Consider the following 18,691-nt stretch of genomic DNA (forward strand, 5'->3'; position numbering starts at 1 on the left):
CCACAGTAGATAATTAATAGGCACAACTAAATTATTTGGAGAAAACATCATCTAGTCCTAGGAAGGCACCCTTCCCTGCCCCGCCCCACCCCAATGCAGCTGACAACGGCTAATCTAAATATTCTGTCGTCAGTGATAGTCCATATTTCTCAAGTTTCCCTAAGATCTGTCACTTTAGTAAGCGAAGAACAGTGCTCAGGTATGTAAAGCTTCCTGTAAGACCAGCCTTTGATTAGTTACCCTTCTAGAGATGAATACATACAAATGCTTCACCTCCTGTGAGGTGCAACCACAGCAGCAGACACTCTGCAAAGATTCTTTTTCCCCCTAATTTCTTTTTAGTCTCTCTTAAATCTCCTTTTTTCCCAGTCTCTCAAAGACTCTTTGCAAAGGTGTTGTAGAATGGCTGGATAGTAGGCTCCTACATTTATAATGATCAGAGTCTATACTAAATCATGGGTAAGTCTTGTGAGTTATTCTTGGATCGCAATATGGAAATAACTGAGTATTGGAACAAACTTCAGTTTTTAGGAATGGCTGCACGTAGTATTACCGTCCTTAGTGTAACAGGGTGTGTGTGGGGGTGGGGTGGGGGTGTAAATCAGCCTGTTGTATTCAGGTCAAGAACAGAAAAACTTTTTAAAAACTTCAATATTAGCTTTCAAATGCCAAACAAAAATGTAATGCTGGCTGACAAGGACTTAAGACAGAACTTTGACATTGACATCCCTCCTTTCAGGACTTGAAATTCCTCTCATTGACTTGTCACTCAACTATCACAAGTTTCCTTTCTAAAAGCAATAAAAAGCAAGCCAAAGAGCAGCTGCTCATGCAACAACAAAACGTAAGCAGCTACAGCAATAATCTGAATAATCAATCCACTCAGAGGTAAAGCTCACAGTCTAAGAGGGACAATGCCATCATTTAGGTAGAACATTTTTAATTTTAAAACAACTAGCAAAGAAAAAGGGGAATTAAGCTGACCAGTTAATAACCACGAATGCCAATTAAAGACATTTTCAAAGGGAAGTTTTCTTGAAAGGACACTGTGCAACTTCTTTGTCCTGCTGCCATCAGCAGCAAGAAGGAATGGATGGAGGATTGTGTTTACCCCCTCGCTTTGCTCTCGGCTCAGGGGGCAGCGACTTGATGCAGGATCAGACCAGCAGTTACAGGCAATTAAAGATGCCCATCATAGCTGCATGAAGCACATGAAGGCCTGGAGCAAGATCTGTACTGACTGGCACATATTCAGGAAAGGTGTATTTCATGGCCTTTTTTGAAACTACTATTAGGTTACCTTGAGAATTGAAACAGAACAGTGGTTATCACCCATTAGTTACTGTTTACCTGCTGGTTTGTCTATCAGCTAACAATATATCCACTGATTCTACACACATAGTAGGCACTATCATAAATGCTATACGCAAACAAACAAATCTTAGGAAGTATGCCAATATCTGATTGAGTTTAAAATTGAAATATTTAGGTCATGCTTTTACTCAATTTTTTAAAAAATGGTTAAGATGCTTATCTTAGGGACAGGGAGATCTCTCCTCAATCTGTACTATAATGAGCCACATATAGATAGTAAAAACAGTATTCAAAAAGACATCAAAACTAAAATTCCATACAAAAAATTTACCCATCTTGAAAATTAGGATGTTAAATCAGTACATGCTGTGCTTAAAATAGCATCATCAATGCTTTGGTGCAGAACAGAAAAAGCCTAATAACCTCTATCAAATTAAATTAAATTGAAATCACAATATAACAGCTGTTAAAATAGTCCCCAAACCCCCATTCTCCTCTTGGAAAAGCTACAAAACTAGCAATGGAACTATTTAACAATATGTTTCAATCTGCTACATTCAACTTCAAGTGTTACAGAGAAAAACATACCTTCCAGACCAAGTCCAAGTGTCTAAATCCAGGCAGTGCAAATCATTCATTCTAGTTTGCTAAAACAAATAAATAAAATCCCCGTTGTGTTATATTAAGCAAACAATGAGCAAAGTATTTCAGCAAGGCCTTCCCAGGACAGAATATTTTAAGTAACAATATTTTGAAGAAAACTGTACCCATGCGCCTTAAAACAACACTGTATTATATGCCAGATGAAAAGCATTTCTTCTCAAAAACCCCACGCAACTCTCAGAAAACTACCTGTCAGGAATATCTACAGTAATGCCACAGCAGTATGGGGCCAATTTTAGCTGTTAACAGTAGTTTAAAAGTGAAGAACTACGTGGTACTCCGTTCCTGCAAATGTATTCAATTTTCATCCATAGAATTCATAGCAGGTAATTGTAGAAGGTGTAATACTCCACATACAGTTTCCTCTCATTACTTTTCTTTGCATTCTGATCAGAACTATGCATCCTCTTGCCTGGTCACTTATTCCTTGAAATATTCTTGTAGGTACTGTACTCAGTACATGACATCCCACAAAAAGTTCATCACATCTGTGTTTTTCTATCTTTTCTGGAATGCAAGTCCTTTCACAAAGTTGTTGCTAGCAACGTTTTATGACCCTATGGCATTTGCCATAAAAATAGTAAAAGGTATCATTAAGAACAATGGGAAATCAATACACTTGCATATCTGCCTGTCTGTGGAGAAGAAGAAAGTAACTGCCTTAGAAACACAAAGGCAAGGGGAGAATGTAGGGAAGAATTTCTTTGCTTCAGATTGTAGCAGTATTTTCAATGGCTCACAATACACTTGACTGATACTTGTGATTCCCCTAGGCACTACAAAACAATATCTGAGAAGTAGGGAAATATATCTTGCCTTACCTTACAATTTCTTTTCTCCTAGGGTAGTCCATAGATCTATTAGAATAAGCCTTTCTCCAGCTTGCAGATCCTTTGAGGCAGAAACTAGACTTGTCATTTAGATCAGAATAGGAGTAGTTTTACCCCTGAGAACTCAGACAGTTAGTGAGTTTGAGAGACTTTCAAAGCTGTCCATCAGGGCTATGGAAAGTCTCTCAGGGTATTTCAGGAAACAGCAAGGTTTTCAGGATAGCTATGGCCTCCTCTGATCAAGTTGGTGCTAGCCCTTTTCTGTCCCAGGGAAGAGAATGTTAACTAGCATTTTGGAACGCCTTCAGAGAGGCCAATAGGCTGAAGAAAAGGAGAATGTGAGGGCTTTTGTGCATTGCCTGAGAAACTTTATCCCCCCAAGATGGTGAATATAACAATAAAGTGTGGTTCAGCTGACGGCTAGTGGAACAGATCCATCTTCCATAACAAGTCTATTTAGTTTCCTGCTCCTTCAGGTGTCTTTGAAGGAGATAAGGAACAAATTATAAAATCAGAAAGCAAAATGCAGTTACTATCTTCTGCTGTACCTGTACACAGCTAGAACTAAAAGTATTTACTCATCTTGGAATAACACAGTTCGATACCGAGGACATCTATTAAAGAAAGGGAAGAAAGAAAGTTGCTGTTATGTTGGAAATAAAGGTTTCAAGAAGATCCTGTTCAAGACCTCCTTGCTGACTTTCCTTTCCTAGGCATTAGGCAGAAGATGGAGTAGTTTTCAGTTTCTTGGTCCCTGGGAAATCAATGTATTATAATCTTTACATTTGCATGGTTCAACAGATTGACAGATGCATAATTACATCAACCTCATCTTGAATTCAAAACACAGCATCAGTTGGACATTTATGTCTAAGACTCAGCTTTAACAAATGAAAATGCCCTTCTACCTGACCCTTAACTGGGGAACTGTAAAGCACACAGTTAGGTTATAGTATTGTCACTTGCAAAGTTTTCTTGCCGTTTTTCATGTATTTCCAAATGCATCAACTACATTTAATCTTTTAGCTGATAGTCCTAAGATGATTCTTAATTGGCTTAAAAGCATCAAGCCTCACCAAAGGTTCTGCATTTCCCTCTGAGCTACAAAGACTCCTCAGACATCCTACTTAATCTACGGCATGTTCATTTATTTGCAGCCTGGTAAACATTAACCAGGATCTGCTTTGTCACAGAATTAGCTTTCTAGCATGATGAAAGGCATTAGGGGTGACATATTTACAGCTCACTGCTGTTATGGTAAATACTGTGCAGCTCTCCATTCTCAGATTTACAATCAAACAGATACTACAGCTCAAATCTTTCTACGAGAAGGATTGTGGTTCAATGTATCTTCTGATCTTCAGCGACAGAAAGGATAACAGGAAATACAAACATGCATACATTAAGGCATCAGATGTGTGAAGAGCTGCTAGAAAGACTTTTGTTTTAATACTTCATCATTCTTTACATGAAAATTTTCCACTTAAATCAAACATGCGACTTGCACCAACTTTTGGACTAATTCTCCTTCCTTCCCACTTTCTCCCATATCTGTTTTTTTCAGGGGCTTACCTGGAGGAACAGAATCCACATAACACTTCTGAGCCTGTTTTCAAATGAATCCTGGTACAATTGATATTGATCACCATCATCTTCTTTTACCAGTTCTAGCTCCAAGTTTGGAAAAAGGTGCCCTTTCCTCCCAGAAAGATGAATAGGAGAAGCCTCATGACACTTCCTGGCCCTTTCTGGTTCCTTGCAGAGCCTTTTCCCTGGGAAGATTTGTATTATGGTGAACTAGAAGGAGAAGGAGGAGCAGAGCAACCCCGTATTTGCTCCTTAATTTATGGAGAAAAGCAAGACTTCATCCTTTGGGGAGAAGTTACTCCTGTTGACAGGAAATTTAGTGTTTTTCTGATGTCTTTTACCTTTCCTTTCCTGTTTCATAACTTACATTAATTCCTCAAGCCCCACTGAATGTTCCCTAACCTTTGCAAGTCTCCTTCCATTTATTTCTAGGATACAAAGTGAATCAATAATAATCATGAAAGTGAAAATTACACTCGCTGTTCTTCTACAAAATTAAATATAGCTTTCCAAAATTTTACTCTTCTCTTTCATTGTTCCCAAGCGGTTCCACTAAAATTTAGAAAATGGGTATTAAGGGAGCTGATGCTACCTGATGAAGAGAAAAACTTTTCCAGATCAGAGCCTTCTTCTATTTCTGAATCCTGTAGTCAAATAGAAGCCAGAGGGCATGTCCTTTTAGGGCATATCTAATCATGTAACAGCACAGTGGAGAAATGACAAGCGAGTTCCAGTTTACTAATGTCACTTGCAGAGGCTGACTGAGGATCCTAGCCTCAGTAACAAAGCAGTTCAGTTGCAACAGGCACAATGCAGGAACTCTGACTAGCCTGGACACAACACTTAATGCTGTTCTGTTTCTGGGGTGAAGACCTCTGCACCACGCAGACAGCCCTTCCTAACAAAAAGCCAGAGGGAGCAAGGCTCTGAGGGCTGAGGAAGTGTTCAGAAATAAAATGGCAGGCCAGAAGGTCCTGAGCTACATGTTTAATTCTTCACATCTAGGTTTCTTTCCCTCTCATGTCTGCAGGCTTGAGTTCAGCTGTGATTTGCAAGGGCTCATTTATACAGCAGGCACAAAAGAGCAAGTCCATAGCAGAGGCACAGGGCTCACTTGCATGGCTCCCTGACACACAAGATTCAAGTAAGACTAGACACTTTTTCAAGCTTTCCCAATATCCCTTAATTTCCTTAGCTATTTGCAAATCAAGTTTGTCCAAACCTACAACTCTGGAAGCTACTGCATGCAGCTGTCTCTCAGGGGTGGGGCTTTAGCAACAATTCCAGGGATCATGAGCCTGTATAAAAGGCCACGTAACACATGATGGTTAAGAAAAAACAGGATCAATATTGTTTACTTTCTTTCCTGATTGCTTTGAAAATTTACTTCGGTGACATTTTTTCCTGCAGCTGCGGGTGGCAATTCAAACTGAAAAACCAGCTGGATATTGTGTGGCCATTCTAAACCTGCTTTGATCTGTATGTCTGGTTTCTGTCTGAGCAAGCAGGAGTAAGCCATTTTGTAACAGAACTGTAGACTTTCCCTGAGAAGAACACTGCATTAGAGCACAGCTTTTACAACATGAAAACAGGGGATAGGGAACAAAGTGCAATTTTACACTGTTTCATTTGCAAGTACTTGAGAAGACAGGGTTTAGGTTATGGCAGCTTTCCAAGACGAAGTTGGCGTATGTTCACCGCAGGGTATTTCCAACCAACAGTTAATTCCTTCACTTTCATATAACAAAACTATAGAAACACAACACTGAGGGCTTCTTCACTGTTACTTTTCATAGTAGTAGGCATAGGAAGCATTGTCTCATCCTCCAGCTGAATAAGATTAGAGGCTCTAAATTAACTGTAGGTAAAAGGAGCTAAAAACTTAAATTTAAAAAAAAAGTATGGAAGAGTACATAGTAATTTAAATTAGGAAGGTTTTTTTACTTGCCTTACAGAATCTGTTTCTCACATTCCTGATAAACTCCAGCTCATACAGAGACCTTTAAAAATAATATCTTCTCTATGCTTTTGCAACAGCTCTAAAAAGAGCTGGCACACTTTCCATCTCGTGAAGAAACTACCCTTGCAAAAACTTTACAAATGATAGGGGAGCTTGCATTAGTTAAGACTACCTACTACCATCCTTGTTTTCAGACATAAGACAGGAATATGTTTTTTGAATTGGATTGCTGCCTAAGGCTTACATTCTTACATTAATGCTTCAGCAGAGAACAACTGAAGAGAAAATCTCCTCTGTCTAGTACTAGATAAATTAAGTCTGTTGCTGAAAGGTTTTAGTATCTCCTTGCTTACCAGTGCTGGCTTCAAGGTTGTTAGGTACAGATAACCAGGGGGATGATGCCTATGACTTTTTTTTAATTATTATTATTAAAAAGAGCTAAGAAGTGTTAAGATTATATGGCAAGAATCTAGCCTTGATTTAAATATGCACTGATTGCATCCTATACAGACAGCTCTTAACTCTGCCTTTGACTGTCCTAAGGGACAATAGATTTAAGATCCTCCCACAGTGTATTAAATGGTACAGTTTTGAATCAACCATCAAGAAAGCAAACACAAACCTTACTCTTGTGGTAAAGAGCTTATGTTGGATGCCCAGAATAAAGCTGTTAACAGCAATCTCTACGGTATGCTGCCCATACTCTGTATCAAGGGGACAGAGCATGTTAAAGGTAAAGACTGAGGCTGCAAAATCGACATTCAAAGAGCAGAGGAGAGGCTTAACAAGACTGGAATGACCTGTGCCTGCAGCAGCCTGTGCTATCAGGTAACACACTGCAGCATCCTGTACCAGCTTGAACGTCTGGAGACTAACAGCTTTGTATCCAGCCATTATAATCACATGCTACTCTTCAGACATCTGTATTTCAGTCACTTATGTGCAAAAAATGACAACAGTTTAAATCATAAAGCCAAATGAAATCTGTTCTTTTCTACCTTTCACAACCATGTTGCAATTGTAAATATAAAATACTGTATCCCAACAGTTATTCTGAACTTTACTCTCCCAGAAGGTAAACATCAGAGTATGAAAGATGTGTATGTAAGTAACTGATGGTTCTTACACATTCCCTCTTTCTTTAGCGGGGAGGGGGGGGGGAGCACAAGCTAAAATCCCAGTTATACTTAATACTTGCTTTATTTTTAATTTATTTATATTTAATACAGTGAAATGGGGGAAAAAAGCCAGAAGGTTCAATGTATAAATCTAAGCTGTAGCAAGCACAGAGTGCTAGCATCTCATTTATTTAAACTTGGTCTGTTAGCAGGCTTGCTTTTGCTCCACTCTCAAAGAACCATCTCTTACACACATATCAACCATTTTTGTTATTTATAAACATTTGTATTTACCACACAGTCATATTTTTTTCCCTTTTGGGGACAATGCATGCTTCATCATTAATACTACAGACAGAAAGACAGACTCTTATTTTTGTAAGATAGAGGGGGATGAAAAGAAGCATCCTGGATTCAGCACCCCTAACATACAGGTTAGGCCAGAGACATTTTGGATTTTTTTCTACTACAAAGTAATTTGCTATAAAAAAATAGCTGTCACGGAAATAATATTACTGCCAATAAAATGTTTTAATTAAACACTAACCAGCACTCTTCCTCCAAAGATGTAACCTTTATTTCCCAGCACAGCACATGCATGAGCTGCTCGAGGCTGAGGTGGATCTCCACCCTGAAAGAACCAAAATAAGATCCTTCAGAACATCAAAGTGCCAGCTGAGGATAGTGGCAAGTCAGTAACACTGAGACTGCAAAGATAAGGCCAACGTGCATCAATATGCTGACAAAACTGCAACTTTAAAAGGAAAATCATTTGTAGTCATGTCCAAGACTCCATAGACGTTAAAAGATACATATAATTGCCAAGGACAGCTTTAATCACATTCCCTCAGTTGCTAATGTTTAATATATTCCCTCTTGGTCTCATTTATCATTGCTTCATTTAAGTTAAATTCAATTAATTTAGCTTTAATTCCTAAGCATAAAATTACAGTAACACTTCAGTTATTGTTGATAACTCCTGGGCAGCTTTATTTTTCCAAAGTGCAAACCATTAGGAACAGGTACTAAAATCTCTGGAAATCAGATCTTAAAATTTGATGTTATATCCAATAGCCACATGCCAAGAAGTCTTCCCTGTGTAAATCAGAAATAAAGATAGCAAAATTGGCTTTTATTTTTCAAAGGTAATTTCTTTTTCTTTTCATTTAGTTTTATAGGAATTTTAGAACATCCTATAAAGACCATAAAATAGTGTCAGACACTGATACTTCTACTGACATATGTACTTCGACTGAGTTCTCACGTAAACTCACTAGGATTTTATGAACCTTTATAGTATACTATCATATTAATATCAATAAATAGAAATGTGTGCATTACTATATTACTGGGTAAGTGAGTATACATGTTCCCTTGGAAGACTATTAAAATAAAGTATTTGCTGATTAATATCTGATCTGTTTATTCTAACAATATAGCATGACTGGGAGATATTTGTTCAACAGATTTTTTCAACATTTAACTCTTGAAGGGAATATAGCAAGTCCATATACACAGCATTTAAAATAACTATATAACCCTTGCATACTAACCATATAAAACATATAAACTTCACAAAGAAAAACTGAAGGCCTAAGCTAGCAATATAGTGAGTTTACTGTCTCTCCCCTTGCCTTCCTCAAGTCTGTGAAAGCTGAGTGGTGAACCAAGAGAGAACAGATTTCAAGACGACTATTTGTTCTTTCAGCCCAATATACTATCCTTCATGCCAACCTATCAGCTTTATGAAAAGGGGGAGGCAGGGGAGACGAAGAAATCTCCAGGCAGACCTTAATCTCTCATGTGATCAATTCTCAGTTATCTGTGATAGGTTATCCATGTTGCAGATTAATTAGCTACAATCATCCAAATGGCTTCATACCAAAACAGTTCAAATAAATGGGGTTTGTTAACCTTGGTTTGGCACCATTAAAACCCTTCCTGCATTTCTACCAAGCACTGCCCAAAGATCTTTGCTTCATTCCAGAAGGCCTTCACTAGGTGTGAGACAGGATGAATATGGAGCTGGCCTGGATTAATGGCTGTGCTCCAGCCACAAAACTCTTCCAGACCCAAAGCCCTGGCAGTGCCTACAACGATACCCAAAGTCAGTATAATTGACGTGATCCATTTCTAGAGGACCCAAGTTTGCATTGTGAGAAGCCCACTGAAACACCTCCACAACCCGTTCCTCAGCCCCACTCTGGTATTCCTACTAAACGGATTTCTGGAGTATTCCTGTGCCTTGTCTTTCCAGTAATGGAGCGCTGACAGTAATTTTATATTCCAAACAGTTGTCTTAAAGCTTGAATACAAAGCTTTATCTCAAAACCATCCCCTAGATACAGAATAGTTAATCATCTTCTAACATATTCAGATTTCTAATACCTCTCTGAAGCTTATGATGGTTTTTACATCAGAACCACATTATAGAAAAACCAGCAGTCTAACAACATCCCGTGGGAGAAAAATCTCGTATCAGTTCTGAATTTTCCACATTTCACAGGCACTGAGTGTCCTCCTGTTTAATGTTATAAGCCTGAGCAATACTAAGCATATTCAGATTTCTTCTCCCAACATAAGTTTCTAGAGCACCATAACTATTCAAAATGCAGGAAAATCACAATTGTGCCAGAAGACGAGACTAAAAAACACTCACTCTAATTGCTGGTTGAGACCAAGTTTGTGTGGTTGTATCAAAAACATGAACATCATTATGCCATCCCCAGAATATCTGTCCTTCCTAAAAAAAGAAGTTAAAAAATTAAAAATAAGTATATTTTATTTTTTAAATCTTTGTGCTTATTAAAGGATGTAAATCCAGAAATGATCTATCAAAACAGAAAATAAACTAAAATACAGAATTTTCTTAAAAGACACATACGTTAATATTCTTAAATAATGATGCAGCAGCTCAGGTCTAGTTGAAGGTCAACAGCATTCAGGAATTTTAGGGCTGATGACATTTCTGAAAATGGGCTTTGGGCTCCAACATCAGTCACTGCAGTAGAAAACTCTACCTTCTAATTTTTAGGGTAGCACACTCAGGAATAAATAGATTGTATCAAGTAATACATTTCAATAAGTCACTATTTAACAGCTGATGTAAGGACCTATACTCCCTTAATGCATATCTACTTCTTACTATTTCCTGTCACTATATAATCAGTTTTCTTTCTGTTAACTGTAAGAAATCATAGGAAATTAGCTAATCCATGCATCGTGAAGTAACAGCATTCACTGCGGGTAACAAATTGAAGAAAAACTGAAAGTATTTGCCAGTTAGACTTGTGAAGCTATAAATTCCCTACCGTTACTTCAAGGAAACAAATTCTAAAATTTTCTGGGAGTTTCATATTTAAAATATGTCTTCAGATTTAAAATACTGCCTTTGTTTCTGCTTTGACAGCATTTTGTTTCATTGCACTCAAAGCCTAGCACCGGGTACTTGCAATAAGCTAAACACCCACCGCTCCCAACATGCAGTGTCTGAAATTTCAAACCTAATTTGAAGATTCTAATTTGCATTGCTGATGATGTTACAAATACAAGAAAAATCAGACAGATTTTCATACTTACTGAGTATAGTATAAAAGATCATGTTTTGACAATCAGAAAGGACAAAACACTCTGATTTGTGACAAATCTCTTACCCAAAACGCATCATGGACATCAAAACAATCACTCAGTTCATTATGCTTCCTACAGCCATAGCCACCAAAATATATTAGGCTAAAAGAATAACAACAAAAAATAAGTTTAGTTAGCTGTTTTGTGAATAACATTCTAATGAATAAGCTGCAATAATTTCAAATTTTGGTTTACCTATTGTACTATGAATCATATAAACAAAATATTTCCTATTGAACCTAATTACATAGCAAACCTTACCTAGATGAGGCAATAGTTAACACTCCTCAACAAGCCTGACAGAAATCCACACAAGCAAGGAAGGAGGTTCAAGATAACTCAAAGTCCCTACTCTCTATTCCTCCATCTACAAGCTTATTTATCAGTCAGATTTTAAGACATTAATCTCAAAACGACACATAACACACAAGACAGTGAAATGCCTATGCTTTTTCCAGATTTCCTACCCTTTTCTATTGAAACTCCTGTGCTCCTGCTACATTTGTTAGCCTTCTGTATACATCTTTTCACAACAAATGTTCCCAAGGTTCAGCCCACAGACTGCCTGTGACCCGCAAAGTCTTTCTCTAGCTTATAAAGAGATTCTTTCAACTAAGCACTACTGAACATATTGCATTGCAAGTATTGTTACACACCTCCCAGCCTAATATTCCACCCATGAAATGGCCATCCATAAGTAATGGTTCCTAAAGTTTTGTTTAACTTCAACATTTGAGGATATTTGGTATAGTTGTTAGTGATCTTGGGAGAAGGCAATTTAGGAAATGATGGGATGGTGAAGGTCATTCCAGACTGACATTCCTAGGGAAACAGAGTTAACTGAAAGCATTGTGCAATACACCAAGACATCCTGATCTGCAAATTCACAGCTCGTGAAATTTTAATGTATGCTTCTGAAAAGGTGCATAGCTTGTTCCCAAATACTTTCATTAAATGAAAAGGTTACACTCTGCCATCTAAAACAGGTAATTTTCTCAGTATGCAGATTATGATACTCTGAGTAGATTGTGTTGAATAATCTTGTATTAACAGCTAAGGAGAATTTGTTCAAATATTTGTAATTTCATATATCTTGCAGTTAAATTAGAATTACATAACCAAGATATAGTACTGAGAGGCATTATACACTTTATGCAAAACCTCTTTATATGTGGAGTCCAGAAACAGATAAATCATTTACATTATACAGTGTTCAACTGTGTATCACATTGCTACTTGCTTACAATAACTTCTATAAGAAATCACTGACACGTCACTTTCTTGTGACCACACACACCACAATATCTGGACACTTTCCGTAATAAACACAAAATCTCCAAGTATTTATTTTTAGCTAAGTATTTTTTCTAAATACACTGAGTAACTTTTACAACACAAATATCTAGGCTGACTTGGCTCTTGTAAAATTATCACTGAAATGCCTTTGCAATTGTCAGCATTTATATGCTATTAAAATCCTTGAAAACATACTAAATATATTTTATTTCAGGTAATAATTTAACGCTCATATAATGTAACAAAAAAGCAACGTAACTTTTATACTGATCTTTTAATGTGTTAAAATTAAAAATATAAGTAGTAAATGCATAATGACTTTTATCTAAAGTCTCAAAGCATTCCATAAACTTTCACTAAATTTCCAAACCCTCTTCTAAAATGGGTTTATACTTACCATTAATTCAGCTCACATGTGACAAAACTCTGGTAGAAAGTTGTTAGGAGAGTTACACAAACTCCCACAGCAAGTCAAGCTAAGATTAGAGTTTCATGAATCCCAAACCTGTGTGCTCTTCACTTTACAGTACTTCCTCTCTGCAGTTAACACATATTAAATATGCTTAATGCGTTACCTGTCCTTATACACCCAGCAGGAAAGCTTGTCACGTGGTGTAGGAGGTTGACCTTTAAAATTTGTAATTTTTTTCCACCTATAGGTTCCATTTTTTGTTCGCAAATTAACATAATACAGCTTAAAAGAAAAAAATTACAATATTTTCAGTATAAATTATGCCAAAGACTCCAGCACAAATCACCAACAAACAGAACAACCCACCACCCCCAGAATACACCACTCCTTCAAAAAAAAAAAAAAAGGAACTGACAGTGAAGCTTACAATATGTAGCAACATACAGGAAGAGTCCAATACACCACAAGAACACAGTTAAAAGTCTGAGAATTAGCAGCAAGTTTTCCTTGCCTTCACTCAGCTAGACGAGGAACAGTAATACGCTGCTCCTTTCAGAGTCAACTGAAGCCTGGCAAAAAACTTCTGCAAGACAAACAGCTCTCAGTTCAGTTCCACTGGCAGAACTGTCTACCTAACTTGCAAAAAAACTTACAAAAACCAGCAAGGCTTGGGAACCGAGTACTAAACTGAGATCTGATTACAGGGTCAATTTCAGTTATTTTCTAGTCAGGACTGAGCTCTGACTTCATTTACACTAAATGATAAAACAGCTCATTTCATCTACTTAGCCACTCCAGTCTTCAGTTACAAGGAAAACCGGTAGCTCTATTTTAACTTTAATTATTACCTAAATACATACGAAAGGCGATCTCTATCAAAAAGCAAAAATAAAAGGGATATTCTGAGATCAATTACAATTATGGCTGCCAACATAGTTTTAAAAAAAGGCAACTGGAAAAGCACTGGCAGTTTTCAGCAATAAATACAGAAAGTTTCATAAGGTCTTACTCTTAAGATATGATTCAATGAAAAATCCCAGAAAAATATATGGAGTTGAATATTAAAACAAAACCTGATTTTTTTGTCAGTTTAGAAGTATACTTTTTCTACTAAAATAAAGCCTTTCCTTAAATTTCTCCTTAATTCAAATGCAAAGTACACCAGAAAAAACAGAAAGGTCAGCATTAGTATTCATTCAAATACAATATGTTAGAAAAGAAAAGAATGCAATACCCGATTACTGTATCCTTTATCATCAAATCCACCAAAAATGTACAGCTTCCCATTAATGCTTGCCCCACAGCTTCCTGACATGGAGGTAGGTAACTCTCCTTCCATTAGGTGCATTGTCCTGCAATTTAGCACATACATTAAATCTTACAATGCTGCTTTCAAATTGCTAAAATTAACAAACCCAAGCCAGATGTATTAATAATTTTAGACTTAAAGCTAAAAATACAGTTTTAGCCACAACTAGCAGTAGAAACTACAGCTGATATATGAAGTCAGGCTCCTGTAGCTGAGAGGACTTTTATGTGAATACTGTGCATATGTTTATGAAGTGCCTCAACTTTCCTGGAGGTGAAGCCCGTATTAAGAGAGCAGAGCTGAAACATTCATTATTCAAAACCTGGAAATAGTATTAACTCCCAAAACTCCTGAAATGAGAACACAGTACTGCTGTTATTTTACAAATGGAAAACTGAGGCAGAAGTAGAAATAAAGGTCAGAGGTACTCACTAATTTTGGTACATAGTATGCCACTCCTAAAACTGCTTTTTGCACTGTATTTAGCGTAAGTTAAAAAAAAAAATCTTCAAAAATGCCAATTTTAGCAATGAGTTCTCTGTTCTTCAGCAGCAGCTGCAGTTCCTAGCCTTTTCCTTGCTAGTCTCACTTACAAACCAGTAACATTCTGGGATGTGATGTCACGCCATCTCAAGCACTATGGAACTATCTGATGAACCTCTGTTTCTAGCAAACTCACGAGGCTGAGCGTTAGGCAAAGACTATGCTTAGCATCACTACTCCACAATGAAAACAGCTCCCCTAGGATCTCAAATTCCTGCAGAAGATAGGGACCTGCACTTCCCTCTCATGTACACACACACAGAGGACATGTGATTTGTTTAGGATTTCCACCTTGTTGCCACACCTTTGGTCATGGTCAAGTTAGCAGCTAAACCTCAGCCTGTCTGTGCTGGCACTCCAACTCCTTGCCCAAGCTTCCACCCCATGGTTTCTGGCTGAAGCTTTCTTCCTCTGCCATTCCTGTTCATTTTTCTCAGCTCTCCACCTGATCTGAGTCTGCCCTCCAACTGGGTCCTTGGCCCAGTCTCCCTCTCAGTCATGGTCTCCCACCTTCAAAGCCTGCTTTACTTTTTATTCTGTCTGCTAGCTCTAATATCACCACACTTGTTGGCCCAGTCAAATCCATTCATTCCCTTCTTCATATCCACATTTAGATCAGATATTTTCATTGTCCATCACTGGTGGCTATACAGAAGAAAAGCATTCTTACAGCTTTGAGTTCTGATGCTTGACTTTACCCCAACCTAAAAGAACTGGAGGCAGCCATTAAAAGGAAAAGCTTTTTACATGGTAAATCACCAGATGTGAATGATGCACCTCCCTACTCAAGTCGCTGCTTCCAAGTACTTTTGTTCTGGCACCAGCACTGCCACAGGCCAGCCCTCCTTCCCCTCCTCTGCTCTTGCTCTCTCATTTTGCTTGTTCCTGTGTCATGCTGTGCACTCAGCTGTATGCGTACAACTGTTTGTGCTGTAAACTGAATGAGATCAAGAATGGATCCTGGTTAAAAATAACCCTGAAAAAAAAAGTTATATTTAACCCAGATCACTTTCCTGATCCAATTTCCCGTGTGACCATATAAACAGCTGTACCAGTACAAATGATACGGGGACATCATGGGTGAAAACCAAGGAGAGCATGAGGTTGCTTTAGCCAACCCTTTCACCAAAAGAAACATAACAAAATGCAGTCTCAGTGAGGGTACAATCTATAAAAAGGAAAGGAAGGAGAAAAGGAAAAAAAGACCATGGAGATGTGGAAATTCATACATACTCTAAGACACCTTCCTGATCTCCCCCTCCTCCCATTCTCCCTCTAAATTGTTCTGAATACAGGTATGCAAGAAATATATAAACAGGTGGGAGACTAGACAGACAGCTGGCAGAAAGAACATATAAGCCCAGATGGATACTACTTTACCAGACTGAATGTAATCATTGTAATAAAAAACACCAGAAAGCTTTAAAAAAAGGCACTTTTAATCTCTTCCCACATACAATATGTAACCTGGCTTGTATCTGAAACAGTGTGGCCAGCAGGGCCAGGGCAGTGCCCGTCCCCTGTGCTGGGCACTGGTGCGGCCGCCCCTCGAACCCTGTGTGCAGCTCTGGGCCCCTCACACCAAGAGGGACGCTGAGGGGCTGGAGCGTGTCCAGAGCCGGGCAGGGGCTGGGGAAGGGGCTGGGGCACAAGGCTGATGGGGGGCGGCTGGGGGGGTTTAGCCTGGAGAAAAGGAGGCTCAGGGGGGACCTTATTGCTCCCTACAGCTACCTGAAAGGAGGGTGTAGCAAGGTGGGGTCGGTCTGTTCTCCCAAGCAACAAGCGATAGAACAAGGCAACGGCCTCAAGTCGTGCCAGGACAGGTTCAGATTGGACATGAGGAAAAATTTCTTCACCAAAAGGGTTGTCAAGCACCGGCACAGGCTGCCCAGGGCGGTGGTGGAGGCACCATCCCTGGAGGTGTTTAAGAAACACATAGATGTGGTGCTTAGGGACATGGTTTAGTGGTGGGCTTGGCAGTGTTGGGTTAATGGTTGGGCTTGATGATCTTAAACCTCTTTTCCAACCTAAATAATTCTATGAATATAAAATGTAAATATTAGATTGCTAGTGACATGCAAGATCTGGTTAGTTATGAGTATTTATGCAAATACACTCTGAACAGAATTAAGTAATAACAAAACCCATATAATTGTAAATAGATCAAGAATCCAAATACCCAGTGTTTAAATATTCCTTTTAACACAGAAATTAATGGATGGAGAACTAAGCCAAAATAAATGCCCAAATAAAATGCACCTGTTTTAACAACACAGCCTTAAGCTGACCATTTCAAACACTCTCTTGAAAAAAACAATTGTACTAAAGGAATTAATGTATCTCCTAGAGTAAATTCATAAGTACACAGTCTGTTCTTCAGTCTTTATATTAAACATCCGCTATTTAAACTCCAAGGAACATGACCAATAACTCACATAACTGAAGTCTTTTCATCGCAGCTAACTAATCTATGCAAACATCAACTCTATGTATTAATGTAAATTACGCAACTTACCATAAGCCACTATCCATTTCATAGATCCAGAGCTCATCATTAGGCAGATAAACTTCATTTTCTTCAATTGACTAAAACCAAGAAAAATTTCACAAATGTTAAATCAATTATGCATTATACACCATACATTTTAAAATTAAATACCAAGTCATGTTACTTAGCAACACAGAATAATCTTAAGGAGATAACCTACCAAAGCAGTTTTATTGCTTTGATCACTACAATTTTAAACAGGCAGCTCAATAATGCTAATATCTTACATTTTATACTAGAAGTTCAAAAAAATACGTTTTTCATTTTTTGAAGCTATTAAAAGCACAGTGCTAGGTGTTTCCTGATGTCATTGAGCTTTGTTATTAATAGCATCTTAAATCACTCATTTTAAGGTGTGAGGTTTATTAAAAAGTAAGTTTGGTGGGGAGAGAAGCGTTACAATATTCAAAAAACAATACTAATACAATAGCCTATTTGTAAAAATAAGAAAAGAGCGCAGGTGAACAATCAAGTCATTAGGAAACATACACAACTGCTACTAACAAGTAGCACAACAGTACCATAACATGAACATGGATTTTAAAAAAACAAGAATCTTAAAAGAGACGGTTAAAGATGCTTCCATCCTCAATGAAAATGCAAAAGCAAGTATTTTTTCAGTCGCTGATGTGATCATTTGCAGGAGCGGGCTGGAAACTAGGACCATGCGTGGCAATCAGTTAGCTGAGGGGAATGTGCTCGAGCTTGTCTAGACAACAATTAACATGATACAGAGCATAGGGGAGTGGGGGACGGATGGCGCCAAGGAAAGGTAACACCTTGCTGTTAATTGATGGTAGTTAACCACCAATCGGGGATTGCCTAGGATGCAGTGCTTAGCTTCAAGAACCAATCTGTTTAAAACGCGCAGCTTCTGAAAGTGTATATAAACTCGTGCTTCTGTACAATAAATTGACATTTGCTTGCATCAAGCTACGTCCCGTCTCTTCATTCGCCGCAATCATTCTGAGCAAATTTGCTGTATCCGTTATCCTTCATACCTCCACAAATCAAAGACAAGGATCAAAGTACTAATGCTGTTCTTTTTTCTGCATCTTCCAGGACAAAAAAGTTCTCCTTCCCCTGGATTTTTTTCCTCATTCCTAACTCCTTTTTATCTTTTCCAGAAACTGAAATTTTGCCATGCTGTGTAGCTGGGTAAAGAACTGAACAACTAAACAAAGTTAGAAAAAAGTATTTATTTTAAAAATAAGGAACTTAATTCCTCTGGCCCACTCACTAAAGGGGCGGATTTACCAACTTAATGTTTTGCCAAGAAAGATGTATAACAACATAAACCTCCTGAATTAAAACTCATTATCTTTTGGTTTGGAAGTTACTTTTAATTAGGAGGCAATTCTTAGCATATGGGGAAAATATAGACAACAGTGTAACCAAAAAGCACAAAAAGAACAGTTACTTGCAGTGACGGAAGGAACTCGAAAGAACAAAATGTCAAATATAAAAGAGCTTAACCTATG

The 18,691-nt window shown here is 38.0% G+C and overlaps 1 protein-coding gene across 1 annotated transcript in view; it reads right to left on the reverse strand.

Moving 5' to 3' along the window:
- The window catches only part of KLHDC1 (kelch domain containing 1), a 31,483-nt gene that overhangs the window by 9,705 nt on the left and 3,087 nt on the right, over positions 1–18,691 (reverse strand). The window contains exons 2-8 of the mRNA XM_056347018.1: positions 17,178–17,248; positions 14,045–14,162; positions 12,974–13,092; positions 11,126–11,204; positions 10,132–10,215; positions 8,020–8,103; positions 1,903–1,961 (exon numbers count right to left, since the gene is read on the reverse strand). Of these exons, the coding sequence (XP_056202993.1) occupies positions 1,903–1,961; positions 8,020–8,103; positions 10,132–10,215; positions 11,126–11,204; positions 12,974–13,092; positions 14,045–14,162; positions 17,178–17,248 (614 nt within the window). The remainder of the gene's footprint in view (positions 1–1,902; positions 1,962–8,019; positions 8,104–10,131; positions 10,216–11,125; positions 11,205–12,973; positions 13,093–14,044; positions 14,163–17,177; positions 17,249–18,691) is intronic.

The sequence above is a fragment of the Falco biarmicus genome, chromosome 7, assembly GCF_023638135.1.
Source record: "Falco biarmicus isolate bFalBia1 chromosome 7, bFalBia1.pri, whole genome shotgun sequence".
NCBI lineage: Eukaryota > Metazoa > Chordata > Aves > Falconiformes > Falconidae > Falco > Falco biarmicus.